The sequence below is a fragment of the Mastigoproctus giganteus genome, chromosome 5 (assembly GCF_048544385.1).
Source record: "Mastigoproctus giganteus isolate SK-2022 chromosome 5, ASM4854438v1, whole genome shotgun sequence".
In the NCBI taxonomy this organism is placed as follows: domain Eukaryota; kingdom Metazoa; phylum Arthropoda; class Arachnida; order Uropygi; family Thelyphonidae; genus Mastigoproctus; species Mastigoproctus giganteus.
In genome coordinates, this window is record NC_143579.1 from 83,951,208 (window position 1) to 83,974,544 (window position 23,337).

Genomic DNA, 23,337 nt, shown 5'->3' on the forward strand with positions numbered 1-23,337 from the left:
TCATCCCGCACAACATTCAGATCGGCATGTAAAACAAACACTTGTATAGACATAAAAGCAGAATGAGGTCTAATTCGCTGAATCTCCTAAAACGCAACACATCATCAACGTACAGTGATTACTAAAAGTATTGGGAAAGTAATCATAATCACATTTTATGTACAGTACTAGTAAATTGTTGGTAATGTAACTGCCGGGCAATGCCATAGCATAAACGACTCTTCAGAAGGTAGAGATGGAGGGTAGAATTGGGTACACTCCGCCTTTGCCTTTGAAGCGTCTAGTTTGAGGCCTATTGAACAACCACGTTTGCCATACACACACACAGCCACTGGGAAAATGAAAGCCAACATCACCCAGTAAATATTTCACTGTAGATAACAAGACAGTTTGTTTCATTTCAATTGATCACTTCAGGAGAAATATCTGTATCAATGAATCGAATTATAGAATGTATTATTATTTTAAATAAAATTGCAGTTGATTTGTAATTGTTTGTATCTAGTGAACGCGTTAAGAAAATAAAAATTGACTGTTATCGTCTATACATACACATATGTTGTACAAATAAACTGAAAGAAAAAGTTGGGCACTCTGGGAAATGGAAACAAAATCACTTTCACCAATATATTCCTACAACGAGAAAACTTGCAATTAGTTCCATGATACACATACACTGTTACCTTAATTCGTATCGAAACACATATAGTCAATATCACATCCACTACTTACCAAAATGAATTTAATAATAAAGCCAATAACATGACCATCCACTAAAGTTCTCCTTTCCTAGTTTAGTCTTCAAGGTTCCCTCTATACTTCGCAGGTTACTGAGTTGAACGAACTGGGACACATAAGCAGGATTTGGTGTGGAGGAACAACGGCAGGGGGTAGAAGATATAATGAGGTATGTACTGGATGTGATACTGAATGTATGACAGTAGACTAGTTGTTTGCATTTTGTTTTTCCCCCTTATACCCCTGTTTCTTTCGAGATTTGAATTTTTTGGAATGCTTGCTTTGCATTTTAGAGAACTTCTGTGTCATTTGGCCAATTTAGAATTCGTAGATTTCCATTTTTGAAGTTGTTTTTGTATGTTTTTAAATGTATTATTTAATTTATGGTATGCGTAGATTCTCCCTTTCCATTTTCTAGGTGTATTCTGTTTCTCATTTTCATATATGCATGTCTAAAGTATGTGGTTGTGTTGTTTGAAGAAGTTTCTAGCTGCTCTGCTTAAAAATTAAAAACTTTAATAATTCGAAGATATTTAAAATATTACTTGATCTCTATGAATCTTGGGATGCATCCAAATTGTAACCACAATTTACTATTTGCCTGGACAACCAGGTAAATCTATAGATGAATCAAAATTTTTCCTTTTAAGAGATGAAGAGTTCATCCCTTTTTGACTTTTAATTTTTTTTTCCTTTTTAAAGAGAAAAAAATCTATTTTAAACAGCTCAAAGAGAATTCGAACAGAATGGTGAAACAAAAAACTCTACCTCACCGTTCTCTTTGAAATGTAGAATTCGAAATTGATCATTGGAAAAAGATTTTCAAGTAATATGTTCCTGACGAATCAGTGGTGTTTTACACCCATCGTGATGATATTTTTATCCAAGTGTAATATGTTGGAAATTGTAGTTTTTATCACAGTAGTGCTTAAAATGCATTGTTATTCTTTATAATTATCAGTAATTTAGCTATTTAGTATTTTTATGCGAAGAAATTATAAAGCACTCAATTTTTAATGATTATTATGATTGTGTTACTTGCCCATAATGGAAGTCCACGTTTATGTCTCATTCTTGTTAGAATATGGTATAATAGTGCTTTTCTAACCTGATAGTTAATTACTGAAAATCTGAAAGAGCTACAGAAATAATTTCACATAATTTTATGGTTTTTTATATTCTGTTATTTTATTTAATTCATCAAATCTTCATTTCGCACTTCTCTCTTCGTTTATTTCGCACGTAATCAAATAATAAATATTAATAACATTTATTAATAATAAATACTTTATAATGAATATGTAATAAAATTTGAAGGATATTTTAAATAGGGTTTTGCCTTGTAAATATTAAATAACTAATTATACGATGTTGCTAATTAATTAATTCATTAAATAATAATAATAGTAATATATAAAAGTATTTTACAGACATAAATATGTATACAAACGAAAGTCGCATTAATTAAACCCTAAAATTTGGTACACTGAGGAGAGATACATAAATTACACATAAAAGTTCGACTCAATACTTTAATTGGTAGTCAAAATGCGAACCACTGCATGACCTTGACTAAACTCCAGGGGACGTGGAAAGGGACTTGCCTAATCCCTATTCCGAAGTCTATGTTTTCATTAGCACAGTTTCAAATAGAATAATTTTTAAGCACTGATGCAAATAGAGTAACTTAAACTAGTTTCAGACATATGATATGTTAATATAATATATAATACTAATAATTTAATATAATTTTTCCTTTGTTAAGAGAGATATTCTTATCTTAATGTAGTATACTTTGAGCGAGTTTTGATAGGATCTTTTTCAATTTGTAATTAGTCCTTGGGAATTATTAAAATCGAATGCTTGCTTCTGATATTAGTAAAGGTTCAACTTCAATTGTACACAGAATATCACTTTTGATACCAGTTCGAAAAGTTTCATAATAAGACGTGTGGAATATTTAAATGCAATCGATTTTAATGTTTGAATTATATATTTGTATTACGCTTGTTAAATTTATAGAGAAAAATCCATTTTTCTCAGCATTTTCTAAATCAAGTAGCCACAACTGCTGACATTTTGGAATACGGTATTTTATTATTTTGGTTGTCAACTATTCATACATGCTTATGCTAGTCTAAGAATCAAATCAGAAAACCTGGCACAACGCTATTTTTCAGTTATAGAGCATAAACCCGGAATCTGTGTGGATTGAAGGTCCCGGTTGCATGAATTTGCTGGTTCATGAGTGTTACTTGTATTAGTCGGCTACACTATATAATGAAATTATTATAATCACCATTTCAGCTTATGTTCATCAACGCTATTCCACCTTTGATTAAAAATCATATATTTGCATTTTTGACCACTTGGCCCTTCCCGCTGACTGATAAATCAACCTTTGCTGGGGCGGTTATTGCCTCTACCACGAGGAGGTGGGACTCTACTATCTAGCTTACATTCCTCCTTAAAAATAGTACATTTTCCTCACATAAAATTTAAACTCGTAAACAAAAGTGCTATCTACATTTTTTTTTTTTTTTTTTTTTTTATGAAACTCCCAAACACCAGAGTATTAGAACCTATGTTACTTAATACCGTGCTCGGGTTAGAGGTTGAGAACACGAAAGACATCGGAAAAACTATGGATAGTATTTCCAGTCAATGGAAGATCATTAATATACAAGAGGAAAATAGTGGGGGAAAGAACTGAACCTTGGGGGACACCAGCATTAGTGGAGTAGTTAGAAGACAGTGAGCCATCTAACATCACCCTCTGTGAGCGATCAGAGAGAAAACTGGATAACCAATTACAAAAAACAGTTGGAAAACCATAAGATGGAAGCTTGTTTAGAAGACCTTTAGGCCAAACACGATCGAAAGCCTTTGAGATGTCAAGAGCAACTGCTTGTGTTTCCCCCAAACTTTTCCATTGAATTTTTCCATAGATGGGTAATATAAGCCAGAACATCGCCAGTGGATCGACACTGACGGAATCCATACTGGCGATCGTTGATCAGACGGAAGGTTTCTAGGTAGTTTAAGAGTTGGCAGTTAATTGATTTCTCCATTACTTTAGAAAGAGTAGAAGTAATTGCAATGGGACGATAATTGGATGGGAGGGATTTGTCACCCTTGCACAGATTGTAAATGAACAATCTGTGCAAGGTCATTAGTAATTGCAAAAGAATCAGCATCTCGACCAGCTGGGTCGGTGTGACAAGAAAACGGAAGCCAGCTTGAGTTGTGAACATTAAAATCACCAAGGAAAATTACCTCACTGTTAGGAAAGTTGGACTGGAGAAAGTCAAGTTGCAAAGAGAGGAAGTCAAAGAGCTGCAAGTGATTAGTGGAGTTTGGAGAATGGTAGAGACAGCAGATGAATTTCTCACAATGGGGTAGAGAGATTTTAAACCAGAGAAGATCGAAAGGAGGAGATTCCAAATTACTAAGTCTCTGACAGGGAATATCGGAACGAACGTATGCACAAGTACCACCATTGAGGCGAAAGGAATCATACAGCAAATAATTTGGGCAACTTAGATGAGCAGTAGTTGGATCAACCGATAACTGAGCTTCTGTCAAAAAAAGTACATGGGGTTTGGCAGACTGCAAATGGAAATGGACATCGTTGAGATTAGAATTGAGACCACGTATATTTGTGAAATGAATTAGGAAGTGCTTGGGAGGTTTAGATCTTTTCGCAGATAAGCTTACGCTATCAGTTTGACAATTCATGGTGTATTCAATAGTAAGTAAAAGTGGGGGGAATGCTGTATGAAGTAATGAAATTTTTGGATTGTAAGAATATACCCAGACCCTTGATATAACGTGGCCTCGACAATGCTCCCCGCATACACACTACTCGGACTCCCTCCAGGTACTATCTGGCAGAGTAGAGGTAGCAAGATTATACACTAACTGATCCAGAAGCCTCCTAGAGAGTTACCAATAGGTTCGGTCCGGTGTACTAACTAGTGGCTGGCCTGCGAACACCGTTTTAGAGCTGTACCCTCGAAATGTAAGGAAGATTGGATCTTGCCCTGATGTTCATCATAACCTTAAAAGTCATCGGTCATACTGCATGATGGAAGAGATAGTGAAGGGTTGACCGGAACTTAGCTCCGGAGACTAAACATGGGTTCCACCACTTCAAGCCTCCAATAAGCAAAGCGGTGGTATTTGACCGGTTGATCAGAGTCATCTACCACCTAGTATTGTCTGGTAACACAGAGGGACGGCATTCCTCCATGTGGTATGGGCGCCACATCTCTACCTCTGCTTACATTGTTCACACCTGGGTGGTCATCCACAGTGTGCTTGTACACAGAGGTTATACCCAGGATTACTAACAGTCCCACCATCGTGAAGGTGCAAGCAGAGGATTTGGCTGTCACAGACCGTCCGGACTTGGCCAAAATTGGGTCCACTTGACTTGAATATCACCCGAATATCAGTTCCATCAGCGTTTTAGACTCCCAGGTAGCAAGTACAGCTTGTCTGGCGTATCTGAGAGAATCTCTGTGATGACAACCTCAAGGACCACATATACTCAGTGAATATTTACAATTAAAAGCATTTTGTATACGCTATGTACAACAAAATATCTCAAACTAGTACATTTACATTTCTTGTTATAAAAACATTATTTACAAATTTCATAAAATCACGATATACCTCTCCTGCTTCAAAGAGCCTCGACAGCTCCCTTTCTTCTAATATTCCAGGTTGACTGAACAGCTGATTTCCGTGCATAGCATATCGAGGACATTTCAGTATTATATGAACTGGAGTCTCAGGCTCCCCACACTGACATAAAGGGTCTTGCTCAAGATGTAACTCGTACATTCTCTGTTTTAAGCCATGCCCTGTGAGGATCATATATTGATACATCACCAATGCAGGCCATTTCTTATTCCATCTCATTGTGAATGCATCTGGTACAAAAAGATATGTAATTCTTCCAGCCTCCGTACCTCTCCAGCGGCTCTGCAATATTTCTTCTATTTATTTTTGCAACCTGATCTTTTCCTCTTTTAAATCCCGCCTACTATATATCCTCGCAATGCGTGGACACGATCCAATTCCATAGATCTCCGTAGGACAGTTTTATCTTATTTAAATAGGCCAGGAAACTCTTTACAACTTCCAAGTCAATCGGAATCTACTGAAAGCAACTGAAAAACCTTATTGGAAGCGGTACGGCATACTCTTGTTACTCCCAGTAGGGCCACCATCAGATGCCTTCTAATGTGTGCGTTGTATGGCTAAGCCCCACTTCCATATAGTGCAAAGGGGATAAATAGACATCCGTACAAGGCAATTACTTTTTCTCTTACATATTTGGAAATGGGCACAACGCTCAGGCTTTCGTCCAGCATGGTTCCTAAGTATTTATCTTCTGTTTTATAGCTCACCACGGATCCTCTAGTCACTACGGAGGGTACCTACTTGGGCTCCGTCTGCCTTTAAGCAACATATATGTCGTCTTTGTGGGTGATATTGTAAGATGCAGATCTTACAAATTAAAATAGAAATATTTGTTTTGCTAAAATAAATCAACGAAGGGCGATGGAAAGTAAGAATTCGCATTAATGCCAGAGTATTAAGTTAAAGATAGCAAGTATTAAGATTGGACATTTAGTTTTAATGTAAATAAGGTTAAAGTCTGAAGAAAGACTGGATTTGGGGAGGGGAAAATTATACACTGTTATAGACTAGATTTGGGGATGGGAAAGTTATAGAAAGTACTGTTAAATAGCAGCTAAATGGAAACAAGTAATTTCGAGTAATATAGAGAGCAAACAGGGACAGCACTAGGGCAAGGGGTACCATTTGAGAACAGGCGTGAAAGGGTTGCTGAGGGCAAGAACAATAGGACCGTGAAACCGGATTACGAAGCGTCTCTTTTGATCTAAGCCACCGTTAGAAAGTAAACAGGAAATGAGTAGACATCCAGTGTTCGCGTCAAAAGAAAACTGCGTCAGGCTGACTGAAGTTTGGATAAGTTGGCCATATTTAGCAGAGAAAGTGTGAACACGAAAATGAGGGTTTTGGAGGTTACCGGCAAACATGAAATGGCCATACTGCCGTGTGAAAAAAAATAAGAAATTTCTACAGCAGGGTTGGTTTGTGCGTTAGAGGGACAGCTGGGGTTAGACGTTTAACAAATTGGAAGGAATGAAAAATTAAGCAGAGTATGGGGATTGGTTGCAGTCCTTGGGGGAGGCGTTCCAAACTGGGATGAAAGAGTCAAGTTCGGGGGAGTAATTAAGGTTAATGTAAATAAGGTTAAAGTTTGAAGAAAGACTGGATTTGGACCGGACTTCTCTGTGGTCTAAGAGGAGAAAGTCGTGAATTGTGAGTTGAAGTAGAAGTAGGTTTTTTGGTGGTCAGAGTTCATATCTCGTGATAACAAGATGAAAAAAAGGGGGGGGCTGGAGAAATGGATAGTGAGGCATAGAGGATGCGAGTAACTGTGGACTGAAAGTGATGATGGTTTTTGGAGGTATGGAAGAGTGGAAACATGTACGTTGAAAGTTGTGCAGAAAAGTGAGCCAAGAAGAGGAACAAAGCCTGGTCCGGCGTCGGAAGGCAGTGGTAATGGCCAGTTGTGCAGATATGTGAGCCAAGAAAAGAAAGTCCGTCCTCCACCAAGGAAAACCGGAGTGCCCAGAAGTGAACGCATGTCCGTCAGCCTTGAAGGAAGCAGAGTGCCCAAGGAAGGGAAAGAAAGCCTGAACGCAAGGAAATCGGAAGTAGCGGCTATTTCAGATCGTAAGTCTGTTCCTGTTTTTTTTTTTCTCTAATTCCGAACTCAATTCCTTACAGAACCCTAGCTCTGTAAGGAATTGAGCGATAGTACTTTTAAAAGGAAACATTCATGTTGTATTAGGCAAGTTATTTACTAAGGTTCAGATAATTTGTTATGAATGTAAGTGATTATGAAATAACGAAAGTGTGGTTCAGGTGTAAACAAAGAGAAAGTGATAGTATAAAGGAATTAGTAAAGAAATTATATTTATAAGGGTAGTACTGTAAGGATATGTGAAATGCTGTAATATTTAAATTCAGTTTCACACATTTTTATCTTAAGTCTAAAATACTTCTTTGTACATTTCCTTTCACTAAAAAAAGTATCGCCAATGGTGCGTTCGTTTATAACGTAAATTGTTCGGGGGCCAAGATCATACTCCTGCATACATTGCCATTTTCACGATTTTTGATGTCCTCTACAAATATTCGGATTCTACTTCAAAATTAATATAACACATCTGTCTACGTTTTCCCCCAACCTTCTCATATTTTTCTATGCCATAACCGATGGACAGGATATGGAAAATTCGTTATAATTACATCTACTCAAATAACCGATACTTCAATGGCAGCAGGTGGTCAAAAAATAACAGATTTCAATATCTCTCATGGTCTCTTTTGATGTAAATCAAACAATAAATACAATATTTTACAACTTTATCAAAATGTTTGTTTAACATAATTGTTGCCTCGATAAACAACGCTGCTTTTTTCCTAATAATTTCGGTAATGTTTAATTATTTAATGCGCTCTCTTTGCTACTTAGTAGATTGTCATTTTAGGAGCAAACGCTTAAAATGCCAAATGTCTTCACCGTTTCCGTCCGTCCGTCCACATGTAAAAACTGACTCCGAGTGGATGAATTTTAATAAGATCTTATATTTGAGTCCTTTAGAAAGATTCGTCGACCCATCCCAAGTGAAAGACAACTACAGTGTGCAATTTACAACGTCAGTCATTGGGCCCAGAAAAACGGGTTTAGAATATCAAAACAAAAAACAGTCTGCGTACATTTCTGTAGGAAACGAAATTTACACCCTGAACCTGAACTAATATTGCAAGGTAACACAATACCAGTTAAACAAAGTGTAAAATTTCTTGGGCTTATTCTAGACAACAAGTTGACCTTTGTAGAACATATAAAAGAACTACGAATAAAATGTATGAAACAACTTAATATTCTTAAAGTCTTAACAACAGCATTTTGGGAGGCAGACCGTTATACCCTGCTCAATTTGTATAAAGCACTAGTAAGGTCAAAAATAGATTATGGAGCACCGGTTTACGCATCATCAAGAAAGAGCGCTCTCAAATGGCTAGATCCGATTCACCATAGTGCAGTACGAATATCAACAGAAGCTTTCCGCACATTCTCTATACAGAGGCTAATGAATCACCACTGTTCCTGAGGAGACAACAGTTGTCACTGATGTATGCTTACAGGATAAGACCCATAAGAGAACATCCGACTTGGACAATTTTATTCTCTGTAAAATGGGAAAACATATATAGGAACCGCAAAAGAGCAAACCAACCTCTAGGCATCAGACTACAGGAGCTACTGATAATACATGATCTCAAAATGGATAACGTTGCAAACCAAGAAGGACATATAGATCCACCATGGATAAACCTTACCACAGCTTATGAACTCCTCACACAAAACTGGAATAAAAATACTTTATCAGACAGCAACTTTCAACAACTGCATGCATCACATAGAATGCAATATCCCAATCACATACCAATATATACAGACGGATCTAAATCAGAGAACGACGTAGGAGCGTCAGCAGTATTCCCAGATGTTACATTGCCAGGCCAACTCCCAAAAGAATGCAGTGTCTACACTGCAGAATTAGTAGTAGTTCAGATAGTCCTGGAGCATTTCAGAACCACCTACCACTTGAGAACAGTAATATACTGTGATTCATTAAGTGAAATCCAAGCCATACAAAACACAAGCAATATAACCCATCCAGTACTCTGGCAAATTAAACAGATACTAACAGGCTTCGCAAATAAAAAACAAGAGATACTTTCCTGCTGGATACCAGGACACAAAGGGATAAAAGGAAATGAAGAAGCGGATAGAATTGCAAAATCAACCACTAACCTTCAAGAACAATATTTCTCAGTTCCACATAAGGACTACAAACCAATCATTAAAAATCGCTGTCTAACCCAATGGCAAGAACTCTGGCAAAAACAAACATGGAATAAATTATATGAAATAAAACCAAAAGTTGAGCACTGGAAAACGAGCATAAGGAAATCAAGGAGAGAAGTTGTTCTGACCAGATTGTGGATAGGACATACGCATTTCACAAATGGTTATCTATTACGTGCAGAAGAACCCCAAGATGCCAAGTATGCAATACTATCCAAACAGTTAAACATATACTTATAGAATGCCCAACATTTGAAAATGATCGACACCGAATTTTTTCATCATTATATAAAGGAAACCAAAACATCACCCTTAAAGATCTTTTAGATGACAAGGAACACGTGACAGATATTTTTAGATTCATACAAACAATCAACATATACCATCTGCTGTAAATAATAATATAATACCACAGAAACAGTTGACCTTTTATATTCGAACAAGATTTATATAAAGAGAACATTGTATAACAAATGAACTGGCGCACTATGATCTCCGTTGTCAATGCGCCAATAAACACCAAAGCAACAACAACAGCCATCCCAAGTTTCTTTAAAATTGAACCAATAGAAGTTCAGCAATTTCTTTTTCGTAAAATTGCGAGATTTTTCTATACATATATGGTAAATGGAAATATATTTCGGATGTTCGACCATTACTCGAAGGGAAAACGTCAAAATCAACAGGATGTATCTTGCAGGGGGGGTTAGGATCAATTATGATTTGACGTCCCTTCCTCCGGGAGATTTTCCTTATTCCAGTATTACTCGAGAACAAGAAGTCAAGTCAGATAGATACCAAATTTTCAGCGTGTGTTTTGTTCGACCCTGTGATAAAGTTCCGGATGCAACTGAGGTTCTGTACCTCGTAGAAACATTGCGATGAGTTTGGGTGAGCAGGTCAGATCCTCTTCAAAATTTCAGGACTCTTTTTGGAGTGCTATTCTGAACTTTTGCACTAAGTTTCATATCAGTAGTTTATGCATATCCCTGTCGATCCGGAAAAAAAAAAAGAAACAATAGCTGATGCATAGTTCTCTCCTCACCGCCACCAAACCTGTGATCAGAACATGGTGAGGTTTTGTAAACACTTTTTGAGTACAGTATAAAAGGGTTTCAGTCATTTTATATGATAATCTAACGTCTCTGAAGTGTAATGTACATTGCCCAACTTGTTTAGTATATAATTTATCATTTGTGCAAGAGTTTTCCAGATGAATTGAACAGGATATCAGGGCTTTTACTGCATACACTGTTTTTTTTTTTTTAATCTATTTGTCATAGCTTATTATTGATTACTCAAAATCAATCAATTATTTAACTTATTAGCCATATTTTATAGTGTGTTCCTATACCCAAGGATGGGAATCATTCAAATAAGATCTTTTATCCTTTAACGTTAAAGTTTAAAAATCTATAATAATATAAAGTAAATGATTTAAAATTAAATAATAATGAATGATTAATATTTTTGGTATCTTTTTATAAAGGAACTTGGCAAAACATTCATGTATATTGAAAAAATCTATTTTCATTAAAATGTATGCATTTCTATGCTTTAAATCACCTGTAGTTCGTCTGATTGTGTTAAAATTTACTCTTGAGCGTTCATAGATTTAAGGGATATTGTGAATGACCTTGAATTTCAGAGATAAAATTGACAAGAAGAGATTGGATTACCTTATTTTTTAAGAAAATTACCTCCGATCTCCTTACCTTTCGATTAGGATGAAATTGGGGAGAATTATGACCATTAAAAACTTATTAAAATACTTTCCTCTATGTCATTTCATTTTAATAAGTTTTTAATCCTCGCGACTTTTTTCAATTGAATTTCATCCTACTCGAGACGTAAGCAGTTGGCAGGGCAAGTTCTGTAAACATAAGGTAATCCAGTTCTGTTTTTGGCACATCAGAAACTTAGGGAGTTAGTAATGGCCAAGTTTCCGGGAAGAAAAACCATACTACCCTCGCCTGAGACCGATTAACTCGGTCACGTTGTGCAAAAGACCCATAAAACTTCCCATGTTATCGATGGATTCGGACTTGGGTCTTTTCCACCCATTATGGGTGGTGATTATACCGACTGTTTTGACAAGAGGGCGCCAACGTCCTAAACCTTACCCATACCTAGGATGGTGTAGGAATGAGAGCTGCAAATCACAGGGTCCTCAGAAACCTCTCTTAGCTTGCATCAGCCTTTTACAAGAATGGAAATTAGTACCTCCCATAATTCCCATCCAAGAATGGGAATTAATAACTTCCAGTGCCTCATTCCCAGCATGAGGAGATGATGTTACGCTTGCATTGCTACCCACGGAGATCTCGTTTTTAATAGGAACGTTTCCATTCATTCTTACCATACCATTTCTGGTCAATGATGAACTCATTTGTAATTCACTACTTTTAGATTTTGAAATTTGTCCAGTCTTTGTGCATTATTCAGAAACATTAAAATGAATTAACTCATCACTAGCTTAGCAGTGGGATTTCTGTTGCAGTGATGGCAATAATTATCTATTGCTTTGCTCCATGCAATAAACATTTTAACTGACATTGTTCACTGGACCAGCTTTTCCTTCTTTAGAGGGCCCAGTGGCATAAATATCAGTCTGTTGGTATTTACAACCAATTAATATTTTCACAATAAAGAAGAGTGGCAGGGAGTCAGGAGATTCCTTGCCTGTACCTTTCTCCAATCCACTGAACTTCCAGCGAGTATACTCGAATGCCCTTCAGACTCTGAATAAGCCATACGACACGCAAAATTTCAAACTTTTCCCCTTCACAAAATTTAAGTAAAATACAGTATCACAACAGCACTTTTCAAAACATTTCTGGTGACTTCGAGGTTACCATTTTAATAATTTCGTCGTCGATGTAGTTCGTTAAAGCGAGGCTTTGATGTATACAAGGATCAGGTGGAACTGATATTAGAACTTGATTAATTTATAATCCTCAGAATGTCGAATTTAAAATTTTCAATGCATCAGCTTAGGCTCTGCATACTCCTGATTATGTCTGTACGGTTGATGTCGATAAAATTTTATTCGTGAATGAAAATTAAATGAATAATGATTTTATATATAAGAATATAACGTTTTAAAGGTTTATTTTTTCTCTTATCTGCAAAATATTAACAACTTTATATACAAAATAAAACGTTTCCTTCTTGTCACGTCTATTGCCAGATTTTGTTTATGCACTGACTGGACAAAGAAATATCCCAATACAGATTAATGAATTAGGAAAAGTATTAGCATATTTGTAAGCGCGCTCTCCCCACAGTTTAAATTGAAACGAGGATCGTTTCCACCTATCACTATTCGTAATCAAAGGCAACGTTGAATTTGCACTTCAGTTGATATACTTAATACCGTCAGTGAGGTGTAGAAATATTTTACCGGATTAGTTAAATAATGAATCATCCAAAATTGGGCTTACAATCGTTAGGCAATATAAAAAAAACTGTGTATAGATGATAAAAACAAAAGTCGACCTGATTTTCTGCACAATTTTTGGTGTATAATTTGAAAGAAGTTCATTCATCGCAGTCATTTCTATAATGAAACATCTTTAATAATAATAATTCAGAATTTCTATCATCTACAGCCATCGTCTAACTGAAATTTATTTGGACCTTCCTAGGTGGTAACCACGAATGTCCAAATGATGACAAGCACAGCCAAGACATGGGAAATGCAACTGGCCTTCCGACCCAGACAGACTTGCTAAAGGAATTCGCCCTGGTTACGTACTATTTTAAATCTTCTGGAGACCACTTATGAATTAGGAAGACTGAAGACAGGATACATTTGAAGGGAAGAGGTACAAGAATATTTGCTGATGCAGTTGAAGTAGGGTTAGGTTATGTTTTCAGTAATGGTTAAAAGCAAGGGTAGAGTGGTTGATTAGAATATTGCATTGGTTCAAATTGGAACATATACCTATTTGGAAATCAATAGGGAAAGTACAAAGCCAGCTGGAGATTCTTATAAAACTAATGAAGCGAGAACTGGAACTGACTACAAGGCCTTAAGACGGAAAACTAAGGTAGAATTAATGCACAGTTGTGTGGAGAGAGAGAGGTCTAATTCACTGGGAAATTTCTGGAGAATATCAGAAACCAGGTGTAATTCTAATATATTGGATGCAGAATTTGAATATCAGGTGTACAGAGATATGACAAGAACGAGACGAGGGGTGAAGTTTCTTATTGCCAAGCATATACATTCAAGATGATGATATCTTGATATTTTGAGCCACTTTGTGGCATAAGAATTGCAAAAACCAAGAGATAAGGGTATATTTATAGACGGACAGTATAATGAGCATATTTACAGAGAAACAGCCTGAACCAATCGATCATAATTGACTGAATTTCTGTGGGATAGTCACTCGCCTATTAATAGGTAATTTCGTGGATTTTTCGGATGATTTATTTTTATATCAGCATGTTAGAGATTCCACAAGGGAAAGAAATGTATCTGATTATCTTTAAAGATTCATCGGATATTAAGAATGTCCAGAATAGATCTATAAGATTGATATCCCATCCAGGAAAGATTATGATGTTGTTGTTGTTGGTTAAAGATATAATACAAGATCATCTGGCCAGGAATGAAATTATACTTGGTAAAGCAGCATAACTTTGTTCAAAGGCGATGGTGCTCGACTAGTCTGATTAGCTACTATGAGGTTATCATAGAGGAACTGAACGCGAAGAATGATTTTGATTCAGAAGGATCTAGAAAAGCGATTGGGACGCACTGAAAAATCGCAGCTAATAACACTGCAAAATTTAAATGCCTTGCTTCTAGTTAGCAGTAATTATTAAATAACGTACTGTTTTTGATAAAACAAAACTCAGGGTGGTTATAACGAAAAGGACGTGGAAATAATTATACAGTCTGATATGAATTATACGAATTTCTCTGAACTGTGAAGTGAGGTTGCTAGGACAGGTCATGCATTCTGTTAGAGATATGTATGAAGTTTGCTTAAAATAAAGAAGTGATTTTAAGCCATTATAAAAGAAATAATTACGTTATATAGGACCTCGCAGTAGTACAGTGGATATGATCATTGTCTTCATTACACTCGGTTGAAAATGCTGGGGTTAGACTCCTATCAGTGATTCGAGGAATTTTTGTGGGCTGTTTTATGACATGGTTGAGTAATTGTCGGGCGAGGGTTGCATGTTTCTTTTTCTCCAGGAAATCCGGCCTTTTGATCTAACAAACAGGAAAATCTTCCAGAGAATGCACGAAAATTATATACATAATATACTGCTGCTACAGTTTTTTTTGGAGTTTAGCATCCACACTCGCAATCTGTGCAAAGAAAAGTTGTAAAACGTCGGATTTATGTATGGTAAATTTTAAAAAAGATTGGACACCCTGAAGGTCAGAGGTTGTAACGAACAGAATGTGCTATTTTATCGCTGAGCATTACTCGATTGAGAATTGTATTATATTGAATTGTATCATGAAAGATTGGCCAAATACAGGAACGCATTTATAAATCTTCAATTCTTAGAGGGCCTCTACAGAGTGAACAAAAGAAATTTTTCAAATGATGTTTGAAATAATATGAGGGCATTCTTAAAAATGGTGTGCTCAGTGATTAAAAAAAAAACATGCACACAGTTAATTTCAAAAGACAATCTAATTAATTCGACTCTGGCCAAAGAAGGGAAACAAATTGAGAATTAAGTGGTCATTGAAAACTGGCTGAGAATTGAATTGATTATTGAAAATTGGTTCCGTTAAACGAATTGGTTTACCAGCCCGTTCGAGTTCGGGATTCCCATTAAAAGCCGTGGTACTCTTAATAATGTAAGAAGAGTCGATGCAGATGGAATGGAAAAGAAAAGGAGACTTGAAAAGTCCTAACGATATCTTATCGAAAGAAAAAGATAAAGCAAGCAAATGATCCAGAAAGAAATATCAAAAAGGGCAAAAAATTTGATCCAGAAAAGAAAATGTTTCTTGATTGTCAATGGTAAGCTAAAGCACTTGCGGGACAGGACACTTTTACTACAACGGATGAACAGAAAGTTGACATTTAGGAGAAACAAAAATGCCCAAGGTGGAAAGAAATGGTTTCGTTTAATCATAGTCACATTTGGATCAGGGAAGCCAGAGGCATCCGTAAATCCCTGATATGAACGACTTATCGGTTAAAGATCCTTCCTATTCCAAATGGATTCTGTTAATGTATTTTTCATTCGCTCAAAAACATTTTTCCTTTTACAGGTACGATATTTAACCCCCACCCCCCCTCCTCCTACCGACGGCACGTGTTGAATTTGATATGTTCCCGATTACATCGATGTTTGAATGCGGCGGAGAGATAGGAGGGAAGGTGGGGAGTGCAATGTAAGGGGTGGGGTGATTGACGAGAAGCGCAAAATGAAGCACGTATTATGACAGTCACTGGTTTTGTACCAAGCCTGATAAATCAGGACGGGTGACAGCGAGCGGCAACAAGACGAGAAGGCGTGCACTTCTGCGGCCGCGATCGATGCCGTCAGATTCTGGGTGATAGGCAGCGGGACTAGGATCTTGGGACTGTGTGGAGCAGGGGAATATCAATCTCTCGAGCTGTAGCCGAGCGCGCATTACAAATACGGCTTCAGTGATTCCGAGTAACTTGTTCGACTGTGCCGATCTAACACAAATGGAAGAAAGACAGACAAGATGAGATAGAAAAGCAATTCACACAGAATGCGACGACTTTTCCTTCTTAACCCGGCCCATTTTTTACTGGTTCTTGCTTTTTACGTTTTATTTGCATTCACAAGTAATGCATATGATTGATGCACACACGTCCAAAATAGTACTCGTATTTATCCATTGCCTCGTGGGTAGCTATTGTGGGAATAATTCACTTATATTAATAACCCACGAAGTGGCGAAAATGTTTCTCTGTACACTGATCTGTAGTCGAGAAAGTTTTTAGTTTTTCTCTGACTATTGGCAGTTTGTCTGAACGTTGTTGGATTTCGGAATCTTGTGTTACGACCATCTTCAGTTGTTGGATATTATAGTTTAGACTGTTGGACTTTATACTGGTAGACCAGACCTTAAAAAGGTCATCCAAATTCGTTGATAACCAGTGTCAAATATAGCTCCAGTAGGCTTGCATGAGCCACCGATTATTCATTACGAGCCCCTTTCTTTTTTGCAATCCAATTGCCCACTTTTTTGATGGTCATCCAGAAACTTAGGAAGACTGAAGACATCATTTCTTAACCTGTTAACCCATCTTCTCACCAACTGTACCCTCTTATTAGAAGTTCATGAGAAAATCGTAAACTGTTATAGGCTCCTCTTCTTCCATTGCCAATGATTCGGTCAGTTCTTAGCCTGAAACTGAATTGAAATCATTACTTTTAGGATTACTCCATTAAATTAAAAATCAGAATTAAATTAGTTTAGATTTAAATTTTCTTTGAATTAAAATTTAAGGCTAATAAATTAAACTGCACAGCATGTTTGCGAGCAGAAAACAAATCTAAAATTAATCGGATTAGACTCTGAAGTTAGAGATTCATAACAGTATAAACAGCAATACATTTTAGCTTTGGAATACATCATAATTGAAACATTCGTACGCGTGTGAAAATATTTCATTGTCAGCTACTGTCAGTAATTGATTTGTCAACGATTGATGTAGCCTGTAACTGCTCGAATTTCATTTCAACATCACATTGAATTGCTACTTCCATACACTCAATGTTTTCTGTTCTGGACTACCGAACTTTGGATAAATGAACTCTCTGAAAGTCTTTTATGCGAACAATTGATTCATTTTGAACGAGTAACAATAAATTATTCCAACGGCAAAGTCACTATCGACATCTGTTTGATAATCTGCTCCATTTCTGAATTTATTTTATAATTCAGGCACTGGGAGTGCCGCAGAGTAACAGAATTACTTTCACAGGAAGAAAATGGGTTTTTAGCTAGCTCCCCATACCTCCATTCCATTCAGTTTTAGTTAAAATCATCACAGTAATTAAAATAGTCACTTGCACATGTGGTGCCATCTAGTTGTAAGAAACCCAATTAGTTCAAAATTTAGAAAAAGAATAATTTTCAGGAAACTTCCACGAATGGATTCATGTAGTGAAATACTTAGCTTTCAACAAAATTTAATATTAAAATCATCTAGTAATTTTACTGGGTGGATAATTCTGGAATTGTGTAGAGCATACAACCCGCATTTCATGAACTATTTCTGTCTCGTATTTTATTTGTGTAACCTTTTATCTCCGATAAACATTTGGCCCATTAAACTCTTCGCGTGTTTTTCTTGATAACCAGAAAATAAATAAGGCGGAAACAAAAGTGTGATATTTTATGAGCAAAATATAAATATATATTTTTTTAATCCAGACGAATTACTCCTTTTAACGGAGATATTAAAACAATTAGATGTTGGTACTGTAAACAAAGCAGACGACTTTGCTAATTAAAACAATTGACGTTAGGTTTATGTGCAGAGAAACTTTAAACAATCGTCTAACAATGAAACGTTTAAAAGAACTGACTAGAACATTTTAAACAATTAAGCTCTAGAAGAATTGAATACAATCGCGTGCTGAACATTGTGCAGAGTATTTTTACAGCAAAAATTACAGCCAGGACCACAATGAAATCACTTTTTATATTTTTTTCTGAGTATAATAACAGACAGATTAACAGTAACTACTCAAGTTGAAATAATACAACAGCTTTGTAAATTCCACTGAAAACTTAACTTTTCCAGCCATTAAAAAACAAATCTTATCCTATCTGAAATACTTTACATGGTGTTATTAAAATAGCACATCTCAGTGGAAGAGTTTATAACGCAGGCATTAAAAAAGATTTAAATTAGGTGGAGAAAAAGAAATAATTTTTAGAAAATTCGATAAACTGTGGGGTGCACCCCTCATATGTCTTCTGAAGAACAGAAGACATATGGGAGGATATTTCAGCAACCTTTATCGAGTTAAATTGTCATACATAGGGTCAGGTTTGATGTGCATTCCCAGTTCACGCTGCGTAATTGTTCAATGTTCCGTAATAAATGATCTTTCTTAGAATTGTGCGCCTTGTTTGTATGTACAATCGCTAGATTATTCGCCTTATTCGCTAAATTGGATGATTTCTCGAGCAAGCAATTATCCCAACTACAGCTTTTGGGCTTGCAAATATCGCCACGCGGTGTTGTGGGTGTCGAGAGTATGACAGACATTGGCACAGTTCGCACGGAACTATTTGAACATTAATCTCATATTGCGAAGCTTATTCGTAGGTCTCTTATGACAACACGTGCAGGTTTGATGGGAAGATTTGTTCAAAACTAATTACTGTTCCTTCTCGGATAATGATGGGATAAAGAATTGTTGCGAAGTAATGACTGTGGATTACGAGAAGCTACACGAATCTCATGAACTTTAAAGTGCCGTTCACAAACACTTGATCTAATGACATTGTCAGAAAGTGAAATGCTACATTCTGCTAGAGCTTGTTAACACTTGATATATATCTCTAGTCCTAGTGCTATAAAGCAATACGTTACTTTTATTACAGATTCTGACACTCCGATTTTACTTACCCTGGATAAAACTTTAGTGAAACTTAATAATGTTAGTTTTTTGTCGTAAAATGCTAAAAAACTTCTTTGGACCTCTTCTTAATTCTACTTCGATTTTTTTAGACATTTACTCTTTTATCCACGTTGTTGTGGTTAGTACCTCATCCCGTTATGCGCATATCGTTTTTAAATATCCACCCCATATCTTCTGTTCATTTAAGATATGCATATACTGTCGAAAATATTATAAATAATGCTCAATTTGATGTTAGTACGTGGGGCATTCTCACCTGCAAACAGTAAATGGCCGGGTTCGAATCCCATGAACGACAAATATAAATTCCATTTAATACGAAGAACGTTTTTCCTGTTGTTGGTTGATTTTGAACCAAAACAACTAAACTTATGAGGCTTTGGTGTACTTTATCTACAAATTGCGTGTGTTGTATGGTTGGTTCGCATTTTTCGGGATGAAAGTCCTAATACCTGGGGAAAACTGCAGCTCTCTCCTGAGAGTGGCTAACTAGGCCACAGTGTAAAGAAAAACAAACAATCCTCCCGTCTAGACATTCTAGAAAACAGTCCAAGCCTCTTACACATGGTGTAAGAGGCTTGGACTGTTTTCTAGAATAAAACAAATTAATATTTTCTTTGTATCATCACATATGCAATCAAAGATTTAGGCTGCCGATTACTTGTTCTGGTCTTGCGTTGAATTAATCTCTGTCTTCAGTGATCACCTATGATGACTCCTATTCTTTACAGAAGCTGTTTAGAGAAATATTTATTAGGTGCCACTTTTTAACGTGTACAGTCACTCTTTTTGTATGATTCTCATTGGTAATTGATTCCACAAGAGGAGAGTACATAAGTGCAGTATAATCGCCAAAAATATTTATGCACTTGTCTCGTGGCTCTATAAAGTTCTGGATATCAGTTTCCATCGTAACCAGTGACGTACATAATTCTCAACCTCCGCAGAAAAACGTTTAGTAAGAAGCTGTTATTTAGGTGTGCCAGACAAATGAAAATCTCTAGGGGGAGATCAAAGCTGTAGGGAGGATGATCAGTGTGTTACTGTCACCAATCATTGGGTATATTCGACTGCACGCGCTGTATGCATTCCTGCTTTGGCATGTAATAGCAATAGTCTACATCTCGATAGCACAGGCCGTTTTCTGCGAATTGATTCACTGAGTTCTTTCCGAAGTGTACATTACGATGCGACATTGAAGTATTTCCTAGCTTTTGAAAAAAATGTACAAGAAGAAGAACGCCATGATTCTTCCACAAAACAGACATTATTACCTTCCCTGCTGACGTCATAACCTTAAAAGTTCGTTGGGATGAACCAGTATGCTTCCGTTGCATTGACGCAAGTTTGGATTCCATCTGAAATTAGTGGAACAACGATTTTCTTTCTGTATAAATGTTTTTGTTGATGTTGGCGAAATACAAATGGCACATTTTTCTTGCTTTCTTCTTTCTTTTCCTTACTTTGCGGCTTATTTACTCATCCTTCCTCGTACTTATTCTAAAATTTCTTAATTCTAGTTTTTATCAAGTGATGTAATTTTTAGAATTCCTCATAAATCATGTTTAAGTTTATTATAATCTTCACTAATCATACTTTAGAGCAGCGATTTTCAACCTTTTTCACATTGACACGACACACTGAGCAAGGTGCTGAAACTGTCTTGTCAAGGCACACCATCAGTTTTTTAAGGAGAGATTTTATCATTAAAAAAGCGTATTAAGATTGCGTTTAAAAGTTCAATAGCTAAAATTCTAATCATTGTGTTTTTAAATAATATTGATCTGGATTTCAAAAGATTAATTTTTAAAATGAATGTTCATATTTGTTATTATTCCAATTATTGAAATAAGATATCATCGAAAAAGATGCCATTTATATAAAAATATCAGTGGGAAACCTGTGGTTGGTGATGTCTCTTGTCCGAGGTGGGATGGTTGATAAACATACTCTCAAGTCCTCCTCCAATGTTTGAAGCCGCGACCTGTTCTTGCTCTTCATCGTGTTCATAGCAGGAAAGCCAGCCTCACACATAGAATAAAACAAATTAATGTAGAGAAAGGAATGAGTGCTTCAATCGCCTTTTTGTGCTAATGGGGTACTCCTGTCGGAGAGACAACCAGAATGAGGCCAAATCTGTTTATGAGTGCTTTAGTTTCCGTCTTCTGTCGTTTCTTATTTCCGTCAGCTCATCGTCTTCTGCAACAGTTAATTCTACTGATTCCAACGCACTTAACACAAACGGATCTCTTATCCAGTCCAAGGAAGATACATCAAGTGACGAGAATACTTTTCAATGTTTTTACTCAGCAGTGACACACTTTGTAGAATTAAATCGACAAGATTTTATCCATTCTGCAACTTTTTGTGAGCTCAAACATTTCAACTTTGTTCTCTTTTTTGATTCTGGCTCCCCACAATGTTAATTTTTCCTTAAAAGAGTTAATTTTGTCAGTACAAGTAAGAATATTTTCATTCTTTCCCTGCATACTCTTATTAAGAGTGTTCAAGGCTTGGGAAATGTCAGCTAGGAAAGAAACTTTATTGCATCAGTTCTCATCACTAAGCAGGTCAGTCAGCTCAGACTCTTCAGACGTAAAAAAAATTATAAGCTCTTCCCTCGGTTCATAGAACCTTGAAATTATCCACCCTCGCGATCCCACTTCCGTGTGCAGTAGGAGTTGTGTGTGAGCAGCTTCCATGGCAGAACACAGTGCTGACAACCTCGATTTTAATGGTCTACTTTTGATGTAGTTGACCATTTTGATCGTCTCATCCAGTACTTTTTGGAGCTCAGGTACTACTGATTTTGAAATGAGGGCCTTTCTGTGCAGAAAACAGTGTAAAAACAATTCCTAGGTTCGTTTGCTTGGCCAGTGCGACGAATCCGTTCAGACTTCCCGACATAGAGGGAACACCATCCGTGCAGATGCTGATGCATGATTTCCATGACAAATCGTGAGAATTGAAATAACTGTGGACAACATCAAGGATGTCTTGGCCTTTTGTTGTTTCTGGAAGTGGTTTGCAAAATCAAAATTGTTCAATGATGTCTCCATTACAAACAAGCCTGCTGAATGCTAGCAGTTGAGCTTTACCAGTGATGTCAGTTGACCCGTCCAACTGTATGGCAAAAAAATCGGCTTCTTTAATGCTAGCTATCACTTGTGACTCAACGTCTTGAGACATGTCTTGTATACGCCGATTAATAGTGTTATCAGACATAGAGATTTTCAAAATCTCTTTTTCATATTCCTCGCCAAACATAATATTTACAATTATACTACATCATACTGGTGAAATTACTGACTCAGCAATTGTATGTGATTTCATCTTTTTTGCCACGAATTCGGCAACGGCATAGCTTGCTTCTTGAGCTTTGTCAGAAATAGTTGTGATTTTGGTCCATTGTTCAGCCTGGCGTGTTTGATCAGCTATAAGCCTTTTAAAATATTCAGTTGGTTTCTCGCATAAATGTGAGTGCTTTTTGTGAAGGTGTCTTTTCAGTTTACTTGGAACCATAGCTTTTCTACCTTCCCCCAAACTCAGCTGCACAACTGCGGATTCTTAGCTGCACACCGGTTGAAAATCGCTGCTTTAGAGGCTTCGTACCTATGGAGTAATTTTAAGAGTTCATTTTATATATATTTAAGTACAGTAATTTTAAAAATAAACATAGGCAAATTATTAAACTCTTCGATAAATCTGTTTTCCATTAATTTTGACCTTTTAGATTTTACTCATAAAATGCCATTATTTTGTTTTTGTTTTTAGATGACATTCAACATCAAATCCATAAACAATAGAATGCAGTCGAAATATTATTAGATGTAAACCGAAACAGGTTTCGTAATAATTCCTTTATCATAAGTACCCAACATATGTATTAGCTCATTATTCAGTATAATTTACTTTCCACCGCAGAAGCAACAAATTTAAATAAAAATTAAAGCCGAAGATAAAAGGAATCTTTGACGTCATCACTAATAATT

The 23,337-nt window shown here is 36.4% G+C and overlaps 1 protein-coding gene across 2 annotated transcripts in view; it reads left to right on the top strand.

The window, feature by feature from the left end:
- The window catches only part of LOC150085529 (gamma-aminobutyric acid receptor subunit beta-like), a 397,105-nt gene that overhangs the window by 319,506 nt on the left and 54,262 nt on the right, over positions 1-23,337 (top strand). Inside the window, exon 8 of one of the 2 annotated variants that reach the window (XM_090374099.1) lies at positions 827-907. The exons of the other annotated variant lie outside the window; for it this stretch is intronic. Coding sequence (XP_090230225.1) covers positions 827-907 — 81 coding nt within the window. The remainder of the gene's footprint in view (positions 1-826; positions 908-23,337) is intronic. 2 annotated transcript variants of the gene reach the window in all.